Genomic DNA, 12,500 nt, shown 5'->3' with positions numbered 1-12,500 from the left:
CCCGAGGGCGAGCGAGGCAGAGACACTGAGAGAGAGAGAGAGAGGGAGAGGTGGAGGTGGAGGTGTGAACCAAACCAGTTCACGCCGGTGAAAACTCCCAGTTTCACTGCTGCTCGGCTTCCTGTCAGGCTGCTTTCACACACACACACACACACATACACACACACACACCGGGCGTCAGACTCTCTGTGGTTCAGATCTGGTTTCTTCCTGGCCGTGTAGACGGGCGGAAACCGCTTTGAAATCCGGTTTGACCTCATTTACCCCACCAGGCCGTCTCCTCCTCACTGTTACAATTTTGTTTTTCTCCAAACAATCGACTTGTTTCCAGACTTTTCTTGAATAAAGTGTCACTTTCTTGCTCCGAGTGGCTGGTCTGCCTCATTCCACCTCGTTTCAACTCATTTCAACGTCATAAAAAAAACATTCATAAAGTGAAACTGCACTGGAAACAAGTGGGATTATCTCATCCCACCGGCAGATTAGGATTTCTTTTTTTTTTTTACCTTGTTTGAAGAAAAACAAGCTTTGCACAGTGAGGCTACCTGCAAATGACCTGTGATGACCCATAAATTATATATTATACCATGAATGTAATAAGCCTTGGTTCTTTCAGAGTTCTTAATTTTTTTATGCAGTGTCGTCAGAAAAACTGGAAAAAGAAAAGAGCAAAGAAAACATGCAAGACAGACCGAAATCCTCTAAAATAAAACAAAATGTTCAGTCAAATAAAAAAGTAAGACAAAATTAAATTTGACTTTTTCAGCCCTTTTAGAGGAGGTGCTTGTTTTAATAACTTTGTAAAAACTGAATATGAGACTGAATGAGCTGTTGATATGGTGGGATGAACGGTGATGTAAATAAAGAATCAGTCAAACAAACTACAATCATGTTTTCGCAGTAGTTTCAATTGAGTTTATTGTTTGAAAAAGGTTGTTCTGTAAGGTCCGTCGCTCTCTGTCAGATCATGAAGAGCCGCCTGAGTTTGACTGAAAGCAACAGAAACAGATCTGGACCTGGACGGGCGCTAACGGCCACTCAACATGCGAACGCTAATCCGGCTTCAGTTTCACTGCGACTGAATGGACGGAGATGATCTTGTTTGTTGTCTTTTAACCAATGGGAGCAGGGGCTGATGACTGTTAAAAAAACAAAAAGGACTTTGTAAATTCTCTCGCCACTGAAACTTCCAGAACGACAGTGAATGTACCCGCCCCTAATCCCCTAATCCCCCTTCCAGTCTTCAGTGAACCTGCTGGGGAAACCCGGCCGGGGAGTCACGTCGGGTTCCAGGAGGCTCAGGACTTCCTCTTGTTTTGTCAACCTCAGTGTGTTCCAGCTCAGACAGAAAAAAGTTCTGGTAACACTTTACAATCAGAATACAACAATTAATGTTAGTTAATGTTAGTTAATGCCATAATGGTCAATTAACTGTTAGTCAGTCATTATTATGGCACTTACTAATGTTAATAATATCTACAATAACCCTAAATAACATATAAATTAATACCTTAGCATGAACAGCATTAGTACATGATTCTTAGACACATTAGTTAACGGTTAGTTACCTGTTACTTCATGTTTATTGCCTGTTACTTCATGTTTATTACGGCATTAACTAACGTGAATTGTTGTAAAGTGTTACCAAAGTTCTTTAATAAAAACTAAAATGGTGACTGCCCATGAGTCAGACAGTCTTTATGGCTTTGGTTCAGTTTCCAGCTTCCTCAGGTGAAGGGTTAGGTTTAGGGTTAGTTAACTATGGTTAGATTATAGAGCTAGGGAAAGGGTTGGGGATAGGGTTTAAGGTTAGACTTAGGTAGTGGGTTAGGATTTGGAGTTTCATAGAAGGACAGGGCTTAGGTTGATGGTTTGGGTTTAGTGTTTAGGGTGAGATAAAGGAACAGGGTTTAGGGTTAGGCCCAGTTATCCCAAAACTAAACAAAACCATTGCTCCAAGAAACACACTCTGGAGTTCTGGTTAGGGTTTTCTCCAGAGTTAACCATAAACCCTAAACCCTGTTCCTTTATCTAACCCTAAACCCTGTCCCTAAACCCTGTTCCTTTATCTAACCCTAAACACTAAACCCTCTTCCTTTATCTAACCCTAAATCCTGTTCCTTTATCTAACCCTAAACCCTGTTCCTTAATCTAACCCTAAACCCTGTTCCTTTATCTAACCCTAAACCCTGTTCCTTTATCTAACCCTAAACCCTAAACCCTGTTCCTTTATCTAACCCTAAACACTAAACCCTGTTCCTTTATCTAACCCTAAACCCTAAACCCTGTTCCTTTATCTAACCCTAAACCCTGTTCCTTTATCTAACCCTAAACCCTAAACCCTGTTCCATTATCTAATTCTAAACCCTAAACCCCGTTCCTTTATCTAACCCTAAACCCTGTTCCTTTATCTGATTCTAAACCCTAAACCCTGTTCCTTTATCTAACCCTAAACCCTGTTCCTTTATCTAACCCTAAACCCTAAACCCTGTTCCTTTATCTAACCCTAAACCCTGTTCCTTTATCAAACCCTAAACACTAAACCCTGTTTCTTTATCTAACCCTAAACCATGTTCCTTTATCTGATTCTAAACCCTAAACCCTGTTCCTTTACATAAGCCTAAACCCTCACTCTGACCCTTACGGTCTTCCAGTTTGAATTAATGGGGTTTCAGAATAATGGACTCTCTGAATGATGGCACCACTAAGATCCTGTTCTCAGCACAGCAGCTAACGTTACGTCACCGACGTGAGGAACTTGTTAGTGGCTGTTAGCCGGAGCTGTTAAACTTCATGTTTCAGATGTAAACGCTCAGCCATTTCCTGTGCAGCTGTTGGGGTTAGGGTTAGGTGTTGTGACGAAGCTGAGGTGAGGTGAGGCTACAGATGAGGTGTGTTTTTTAGGGGATCGTAAAAATGTTTGCGGTGATGCTGCGTGTTGTTTACGATGTGACGATGTGATGTCAGATTACGGCACGTCGAGAAAGCCGACCGAGCATTTTCATCCAAACTTCCCAAATCTGCAGCACTTCTGGAACGTAGCATCATCAAAGTTATAAACTGGGCTCCTTCGTTAAAAGAAAGAAACATCAACATTCAAATTGATTTATGATTTCCAAACACCGAGGCTGGAGTTGCACTGCACACTGCACTGTTGTGACTGTGATAGTTATTTTTGTATTGTTGTTTATTTTGGAGAAACGTTTGGAAATGATCTTCCTGTCTGTCATCTGCCGCTCTAAGTGTAAGACAACCAGCCAATCATCAGCCAGAGCTCACACAAATAAATAAAAATCATCATTTCCAACATGTCTGTCTCTGTCTGGTTTCACATAAAACACTGTTCATTTGTAGAAACAATGTATGATAAGTCACATCTTTAAAATAACTGATTTTTATCGACAGTTGAACTATTTTCTTGGTCGCTCTCTGTTGCTGCGGTGGCTGGCAGGGGCCTGAAAGGCTTTTTTGATAGACGGCGGTGGAGTAAAAGTAGAAGCATCACTTGCCGGCTGTATTTTCAGGTGAAAGTTGTCATTTCTGTTTTCATGTGTTCACAGAAGAAAACAAACAAACAGCAAACAATCTGCCTCTGTCTCTGTGGCGGCGGAGGGATACAGTGAGTGAAGAAGTTACCGGATCTTTCTGGATGTTGCTGACAGGAAAAATAAAACTGTCATTTGAGCAAAACTGTCGTGTGTGTGCACTCGGTAGTCGTATGTACGTTTTAATTTTAGGAAGATGACTCTTGTAAGGTGATGTTAAACCTCCTGTGAGTCGCTGAGGGCTTTTATTTTTTAGATTGTGAGCCAGGGGAAGGAGGCTAACGGTTAGCATGTGCAGTGTCCAGTGCTAGGTAATGACTTTACTTTTTCAAAATGGGTGAAATATCTCTTTAATGGCTGGCACTTTTCATGCAGCCAGTACTTTATTTCAACACAGGAGACACAGTTTATTTTTAGGGCCCGAGCTCTGAGACAGCGCAAAGCCCGATTGTTATTTTGTTATTGTAATGTTTCTTTTTCTTTTTCTTTTCTCATTATTCTTATTACGTCTAAATAACACTTAATTTTTTTTCTGAGAAATATGCAGAGAAATGCAGACGGCCAGTCTGGTCAGTGTTTTTTTTTTTTTTTTTTGTTTATTTTTTTTACTGTTACTTTTATTATAAGGACAATGAGTGAGGTAGTCAGTTATTCTCCATATATTCACAGTTTACATGGTCTGGGGTTATAACATCAGGGCAACACAAACAGGAAAATAACAAAAATAAAAAATGAAATTAATCAATTAAAAAAGAAAAAAAGTTTCAGGAGGAAAAACCATAAGTGACTTTAGATTACAGAACTAAAAGCTGGCTAAAGACTCCGCTAGCTGGTTAGCAGGAACTACTACCAATTTACCAGTTATTACTTATTTATTATTGTTATTATTACAGTTATGATGATTTATTACGAGTGTGTATCAGAGTCAAAAGCCAAAAACAACAAAGAGCTCAAAGTCAACAAGTGACCTCACATGACCTCCACTTCCTGTCAGACAGTGACATCATCATCATCCTGCCAATCAAACCTTCACACATCTGAAAACGTCCGGTCTCAGCCGCCCGTCCTTTCAAAATAAAAGTGTGTTTCTCTCCCAGACTGAGACCAGCCGTGTGATCAGATGTTGTTCTGATTTAAATGAATAAAAACTAAAATCCATTTTTTTAATTATTATTATTTCACATACAGGAAAAAAAATATTTAACAGCCTTTTGACATACAGACAGGCAAAGACAGACAGACAGGCAGGCAGAGAGAGAAAGACAGACAGACAGACAGGCAGGCCATATGTGGTGATTGTTTTCCAGAAGTTCCTGAGAACTGAAGTCTGTTTGTGTGTGTGTGTGTGTGTGTGTGTGCGTGTCTGTGTGTGTGTGATAGAGATGTTTGCTGTTTTTGTGGTTGATGGCTGTTGGGCATCACTGTGCCTGGTCTGGTTATGGTTAATACAAAGATAAGACACACACACACACACACACACACACACACACTAATGGAATTACTGGGGGTGGGGTCGCTGCAAAGTACATGCAGGACAAAGTTGAACACACACACACACACACACACACACACACACACACACACACACACACACAATTTTACCTGCTGTCGTCACTCACTTGCATCCGTGTTCCCCAGTTTTCATGCACACATACACACACACACACAGTCACACACTCTCTCATACACACACACACACACAGTCACACACACACACACACACACCTGCATTATCGTGTCTCCCTGCTTCCTTGATGTGTCTCTCAGTTTCCTGCATGCAAACCACAAACTGTGATGCTGCTGCGATTAGAGCAGCGGGCGAGCCACCGTGACATCACCGTGACATCACCGTGACATCACCGTGCCACTCGTAACACACTCAGACCAGTCATGGGGCCTCACTTAGTAAAAAAAAAAAAAATTAAATATCCAGTAAAAAAAAAAAAAAAAAAAAAAGAAGAAGAAAATGACCTCAAAATTAGTGAACAAATAAATAAATACATGAAACGAAATGAAAATAATGAAAGCAAATACTAAAAATAAAATAAAATAATCAGAAAATGAGCATGACGTCAGTCAGCACTTTACAAGGAAATTTTTAGAAATCCAAAATGACCTGGAAATGAGCAAGCAAATAAATAAATAAATTACAATAAATAAAAAAAGATAGGAAAATTAGAAAGAAGTCAGGAAGCAAACACAAGAAAAATATCAGAAAATTAGCCAATTAAAAAAAAAAAAAAAAAAAGACTAGGCAATTAACAAAAAACCCTAACCCCTCATTGATTTTTTATTTTTAAATTGTGTATATTTAAAATTTGGTTACGAGGAGAATTGCCATGAAATTACACAGAAATAAAATAAAATAAAATAAAATGAAATAAAATAAAATAAAACTGTTGCTGCCGTATCAGGAGGAGCTGAAACCTTAAAACTTGCCTAACCCTAAAAAACACAAACTCTCTGACGTATATAATCATCCCAGCAGGATGTCTTGAGTAAAAAGCCTAAAGGGACAGTTCACCTATGTTTAAAATGTGACAGGCCAATTATCTCTTACGGTTTGGCAAAGATCCTGGTTTGGTTGTCAGGGCTGAAGTTAAAACACACGGGCAAGTTATCTTACGTTTTACACACACACACACACACACACACACACACACACACGATTAGGTTAGAACTGTGTTTGCGTCTGTGGGTACGTGTGTTTTACATTCCTAAATACCAATGGTGTAAAATATATTCAGAAAGTATTCAAAGCCCCTTCACTTCTTTCATTTTTATTATGTGGCAGCCTGATGCTACAATCGTTTTAATTGAGTTTTCAAAAAAAATCTAAAATTCTGTTTTCACTTTGTCATCATGGGGCTCTGAGTGCAGATTAATGAGAGAAAAAATGAATTTAAACGATTGTAGCATCAGGCTGCAACATCACAAAAGTGAAAGAAGTGAAGGGGATCTGAATACTTTCTGAATTCTCTCTCTGTGTGTGTGTGTGTGTGTGTGTGTGTGTGTGTGTATTTTACATATTTGTAAATGATAAAAAAAAAAGAAAAAAGAAAAACTAAACCTATATTTGAATTAAAATTACCATAAATTTATCACAAAGATGATCACAAATTAAATACAAAACAAAACAAAACCCGAGCAGATCAGGAGGGGAAATAAAATGTTTGAAAAATAAAAATATGCCCTCGGGATCCAACTCAACACAAACACAACAGAACACTGCTTAGAAAGAGTGTGTGTGTGTGTGTGTGTGCCAGATTATCTGATCTCTCTGCTGTATAATCCGGTCAGAATAAACAAGGATGGCACGGCCGTGTTTTTCTTGACAAAGGTCAGCGGCAGCTGCCCGAGGCCTCGCGCCGATTACATCTGCCGCTTTGATTCAACCTTTATTTATACAGGAAGTGCTGACGGGGCGTCGCCCTCGCGGCCTGACACGTTCAGGAGCAGGAAGCAGGCCTGCGGTCTCTGCCAGCGGTCACACACACCTGCTGCTGCGAGGACACAACCCCACAGCACCTGCAAACCAGCACGCAAGTCAACCAATCAATCAATAAACAAATCAATCAATCAATCAATAAACAATTAACTCAATTAATCAATAAAATGATCAGAAAATCAGAAAGAAGTTAGTAAAAAACCTGCTGAAAATGCACCAAAAAAAAAATAATAAAACCACATAATGAAATAATAATTTAAAAAAAACCCTTTTAAAAATAACCAAAAAAATTACAAAGAAAATTTAAAAAAATGTAAAAAATAACAAAAAGTTACCAGCAAAAAAAACAAAAAAAAACAAAAACAAGAAAAACTTTCTGTAAAAAAATAGTCAAAAAAATGATCAGGCCAGCTTATTTTTAATCTATGTATGTTTAAATTATATCACAGGGGATCACAGGTTGGTGTATAAATAGGTCACCGCTTTTAAAGTCATTTTGTGTTTTTTAACTTTGCATTTTTGGATTGTCGTGTGAACGCCGTGAAGAAGAGGTCAGGAAAAGGTCCAGCTTCACCATGTCTCCTGACCATCATCTTCATCACCATGTCACCTTCTGACCATCATCTTCATCACCATGTCACCTTCTGACCATCATCTTCATCACCATGTCACCTTCCTCATCATGTCACCCTCTGACCATCATCTTCATCATCATGTCATCTTCATCATCATGTCGTCTTCATCACCATGTCACCTTCTGACCATCATCTTCATCACCATGTCACCTTCTGACCATCACCTTCATCACCCTGTCACCTTCATCATCATGAGGCTCAGAGCAGGAAGTCCGCCTGTGGTCATGTGACTTTTACAGCTCAATAAAGCCAGAGACAGCTGGTTATTATTTAACCCGGCACTTCCCCTGCACACACACACACACACACACACACACACACACACACACACACACACACACACAGAGATACACCCTCCTGTATCGATCGGTGCAGTAGCTGTGTTCAGTTTCTTTCACCTGTCCAGGTGAGAGTCACTCCGAGTCTGTTTCTCTGTGCTTCTTGTCTCTTTGTGTTTCTTGTTTGTTTGTTTGTTTGTTTGTTTGTTTTTTCTCTCTTCAGTTTTCTGTCGGTGACGTTTCGCCTCCGGATGAAAATCTGACATTTCAGTTTCTTAGTGAGTTTCAGCTTCGTGTCGAGGAGCAGACGGCTGCTGGGACACACGCTGGATTATCACTGTGTGTGTGTGTATTAGGTGTGTGTGTGTGTGTGTGTGTGTGTGTGTGTGTATTAATTGTTGCTCAGAAAATCTAAATAGTTTCTTTTGTTGCTTTCAAAACAACTAAAAATTTTACTGCATTTCCATTGGCTGCCACAGACGCTGACTCAGTGGAGATTCTGGCCAATCAAAGATCAGGAATGGATCTCACCACTGAGGAAACTCGGGGTTACCATGGCAACAGCTTTGCCTTCAGCATCCTCAGCGGCCAGGGTCGTCTCCGCGGCGACGAGCGTGAGGTGCTGGCCCTCAACGTGCTGTTGCTAGGCGACAGGCAGAGTGGGAGGAGCTCTGTGGGGAACGCCCTGATTGGTCAGTGACTGGAGACAAAACTTCACCAAACATTTTTCTTTATTTCAATTTTTTTTTCTAGGACGGTGATGTAGTGTTCTATCTTTTGGCTTGGCATTTCATTCCGTCGCTTTCCTAGGAAAGGAAAAGGCTACTGGCGGTTAGCGTAGCCAGGGAGGCGGGGCTAATTTTGAATGTCGCACATCACTTCCTGTGCAGCAGAGGGAACTTGTCACACAGATTTTAAACAATAAATAAATTTATAAAAATAAGCAAAGCAACAAAACAAGCAAAAGCTCTGAGCTGATTTAAAATGAAAAATAAATAAATAAATAATCAACCTTTAATTAAAAATACCAATTTTAATTTCAGGAACAATACTAATGTATAGCGTTTTTTGTTTTGTTTTGTTTTGTTGTTTTGTTTTTTTTTTTTTTAAACTAAAATCATATTAAGTTGTTATTAAATTTTTACATTTTTTCATTTTTATCTCAGTAGTTTTTCTACAATATACTGTATATCAAATTTATAGCAGCTTAGTAAAATTTTAAAATTTGTGTTTATTAATTAATTAAAATATGCCAATGTAAAAATTAAATAATAATAGTAAAATCATAATACAACAGCACTAATGAGCCAAAGCGATAATAACTGATAATAAATCGTTTTGTCTTGTCAGTTAAAACTGAAACTCTTCATCATGTTAATTATTTCATGATATTTTATTGGTTTTAATTTGAAAGTCAGTAGGAAGTCATAGTGTCCTAACAGGAAGTTGACCGTCCCGCAGGCCGCCACGACTTCCAGACCGCCACCTGCGTTTCTGGCGTTTCCACGACGACGGCTTGTCGGCTCCTCAGCGGAACGTTCCGGGCGTTTTTCCGCAGGAAGGGGGCGGAGACTGACCTGACGCTCCGGGTGTTGGACACGCCCCCTCTGCCCTGCCCACCCGCCACCAGCATGCACGTGCTCTGCCCCGAGGGCGTGCACGAGCTCTGCCTCGAGGGCGTGCACGTGCTGGCGCTCGTGGTGAGAGCCGACCTGCCGTACGAAAACACACAGCTGGAGGAGTGTGCACAGGTACACACACACACACACACACATAGCTGGACTTTTTTCACTTTTTTAAAATTTTATTTCCTTTGACTTTTTGTTTTCAATTTCCTTCCTTCCTTCCTTCCTTCATTTCTTACTTCTTTCCCTCTTTTCTTTCTTCCTTCCTAAACTTGGTGTGTGTGTGTGTCTGTGTGTGTCTGTGTGTGTCTGTGCGTGTGTGTGTGTGTGTGTGTGAGTGTGTGTGTGCACATACAGACTCTCTTCGGTCCAGAATGGCGCCGACACGCCATCCTCGTCCTCACGCACACCAACCACCTGAGGGAGGCGGGGCTTCGGCCGTCACTCTACCTGAGCCAGGCCTCTGATTCGCTGAGAGCTCTGGCTGCCACGGTCGGGGGCGGGGTCTCCTTCCTGGATGACAGCTCTGATTGGCCAGCGACTCAAGGACGAGCACTGAGAGACGCGGTGCTCCGCCTCTCGGCCAGAAACCACCACCTGGCTCTGAGCGTGCGGACGGGACGGGACACGAGCGGAGCTGCAGAGTGAGACCTCTTCACGGGGACGTTTTTTTTTTAAGGTCATATTTACAGTAAATCTGACGGGCACCTGAACGCAGCGTCACTCCAGGTCGTTTCTGACCTGCAGAACCGAGACGGGTCGAAATATCCTCTTCAATAACATATACATGTATATTTAGGATTAAAAATAAAACATATGTATATTAAATAACCCTTTTGTGTTTGTTATTTAAAATTGTAACACTGAATGTTTGTTTATGTAAGGTATGGTTTTTACCTAATGCACCAACCATTACCCAGCAGTCCAGGGTGTTAAGGTCCACATTTTTCCACGTCAATTAAAAACGGTTTTCAAATGCTTCAGTGACTCCGTTTACATGCACACCATATTCTGATTCGGGTCAATATTCTGGTTATGGTCATATTCTGAATAAGGTGTTTCTATGCGCTGCAGCAACTGGAATATTCCATTTACAAGTTACTTTGGCATGTTCCCGTGTTTCGGCGCATTCCGCGCTCTTATGTAATGCAACACTCAACCCAAAGACGTCCCAGGATTCCTTGCGAGTCGAGCGTGCGCAGATGTAACTGAATATTCCAGTACGGGGCATTTTCTGATTAAGGCGTTTACATGGCACAATATTCTGGTTGGAACAGGCACATGCCAGGGGTCTGATTCGGAATATTGTCCAACCGGAATATGACCTTAATCGGGTTCGGTGCGTGTTTACATGACTCGTGCTATTATTCAGGACTCAACAATAAAAGAAACAAAAGGAAGAGACCAGCAGCTGAAGAAAACTGTTTTATTTCCTCCTTAAGCTTGTAACTGTGTGTGTGTGTGTGTGTGTGTATTCATGTGATGGGGCAGCAGGTGAGGGATGGGGCCCTGCACAGCCCCTTGCCCTTCACCTCGAAGCTGCAGCCCTTGTAGTTTGCAACGCCCCGAACGTCGACTTGCAGGTCGGGAAGCAGCCGCTCCCAAACCCTCTCCTTCGCCTGCAGCTCCTTATCAGGCTCACCTGCACACACACACACACACACACACAGGCACACAAACACACACATACACACACACACACAAGGCAGAAGAGACGAAGAGGTGATAACTGAGTACAATGTAATCACGTATGCAGACGACTCTGCTCTGTGCATCTCCAGCCTCACTGCAGCTGAATGTTGAGCTGCACATTACCAATTATTTTAAATGGTTTGTTTTTAGTAACTTAATAACAACTAATGATTTTCTGGTATATATTATTGTGCTTTTTCTGTTTCAGATTTTTTTTTTTTAATTTAATTTAGTTTAAATTGTTTGCTTTTTGTTTTTGTTGCACATCTGACAATTTCATTTTTGTTGTCATTGTAGGTTACTATTTTTGTTTCATATGAGTTATTTTACTTATTTACTGATCTTTACATTTGGCTTGTTTTTGACTTTTTGTGTTTTTGATACAGTGCTGATTTTAATTATTGCTGGTTTTATTGTTGCTGTTTTCGTGTGGGACCCCAGAGGAAGATTAGTGGCCACTTCCTTGAAGCTAACAAAGATCCAAATACAGAATAAAGAAAAAATATATTTTTTGTCTGGACATTTTCAAAAGCTTTATTTGGAACAGAATTTACATGGTGGTCAGTTTCCTCTTTATCTATAAAATATGTCTTCAGCATGTTAATGAGGGGAAATTTACTCACATCTAACAGTTATTAATTTCTGTGGAAAGTTAATTATTTTCTGTGTTCAGTCCAAATGCAAAACGAGGTTTTTGCGAGGTGCAGTCACACAGAGTCGATGTAAAGATGCAAACAGATGCAAATTCTAGCCGGCCAACAGGAATGCTGGGAATTTACCTGGGTAGCTGAGGAAGGTGACTCTGTCTCCGGGGGCGGAGCCAGAGGGCGGGGCCAGCAGCTCGATCTGGGTGTCGGGGGCGGAGCAGCAGAGGAGGCGGGCCTGCGAGACCACACCCCTCACCTTACAGGGCTTCACGTTGCATAGCAACACAGCTAGATCGCCCCGGAGCTGCAGAGAGAGAGAGAGAGAGAGAGGGAGGATGGAGGACAGGAGAGAAAGAAGGAAGGTAAGAAGGAAAATGAAAACGAAAAGTCAAAACAAAATCAAAATAAAAAATGAAAAAGCACTGACACGCAGTGTATAGTGTGTGTGTGTGTGTGTGTGTGTGTGTGTGTGTGTTACCTTCTCCAGGTCAGGGCTCATGCCCAGTTTGCTGACCACGGTTCGGGGGGCGGGCTCTCCCACGTCCACTTCCTGGACGAACAGCGTCTGGGACAGCGGGTGGCGGCGGATGCTGATGATGCGACCAATCCGGATGTCCAAACGGGAGACGT

The 12,500-nt window shown here is 41.2% G+C and overlaps 3 protein-coding genes across 3 annotated transcripts in view; 2 read left to right on the top strand and 1 right to left on the bottom strand.

Annotated features, from left to right (window-relative positions):
• Positions 1 to 1,518, top strand: part of LOC115376682 (dickkopf-related protein 2-like) — a 9,862-nt gene extending 8,344 nt beyond the window's left edge. The window contains exon 5 of the mRNA XM_030076431.1: positions 1 to 1,518. This exon is cut by the window's left edge and continues 532 nt beyond it. The gene's annotated coding sequence lies outside the window, so the exon portion shown is untranslated.
• A 6,908-nt stretch (positions 1,519 to 8,426) lies between these two features.
• LOC115376989 (GTPase IMAP family member GIMD1-like) lies at positions 8,427 to 10,179 on the top strand. The gene is made up of 3 exons (XM_030076842.1): positions 8,427 to 8,598; positions 9,368 to 9,638; positions 9,870 to 10,179. The coding sequence occupies exons 1-3, from the start codon at positions 8,427 to 8,429 to the stop codon at positions 10,177 to 10,179; spliced, it is 753 nt and encodes a 250-aa protein (XP_029932702.1).
• An 809-nt stretch (positions 10,180 to 10,988) lies between these two features.
• The window catches only part of aimp1b (aminoacyl tRNA synthetase complex interacting multifunctional protein 1b), an 8,120-nt gene continuing 6,608 nt past the window's right edge, over positions 10,989 to 12,500 (bottom strand). Inside the window, exons 5-7 of the mRNA XM_030076407.1 lie at positions 12,349 to 12,500; positions 12,003 to 12,174; positions 10,989 to 11,173 (exon numbers count right to left, since the gene is read on the bottom strand). The exon at positions 12,349 to 12,500 is cut by the window's right edge and continues 48 nt beyond it. Coding sequence (XP_029932267.1) covers positions 11,007 to 11,173; positions 12,003 to 12,174; positions 12,349 to 12,500 — 491 coding nt within the window. The 3' untranslated portion in view covers positions 10,989 to 11,006. The remainder of the gene's footprint in view (positions 11,174 to 12,002; positions 12,175 to 12,348) is intronic.

Source organism: Myripristis murdjan, chromosome 18 (assembly GCF_902150065.1).
Source record: "Myripristis murdjan chromosome 18, fMyrMur1.1, whole genome shotgun sequence".
NCBI lineage: Eukaryota > Metazoa > Chordata > Actinopteri > Holocentriformes > Holocentridae > Myripristis > Myripristis murdjan.
The sequence above is the reverse complement of the archived record's forward strand: the minus strand, read 5'-3'. Positions and strand labels throughout refer to the sequence as shown.

What these genes read in the sequence shown, in the direction of transcription:
- LOC115376989 (XM_030076842.1), top strand. Translation starts at nt 8,427, where the DNA reads ATGGATCTCACCACTGAGGAAACTCGGGGTTACCATGGCAACAGCTTT. An exon ending in TGTGGGGAACGCCCTGATTG is followed by an intron (nt 8,599 to 9,367) that starts GTCAGTGACTGG and finishes ACCGTCCCGCAG; the next exon opens with GCCGCCACGACTTCCAGACC. An exon ending in CTGCCGTACGAAAACACACA is followed by an intron (nt 9,639 to 9,869) that starts GCTGGAGGAGTG and finishes TGTGTGTGTGAG; the next exon opens with TGTGTGTGTGCACATACAGA.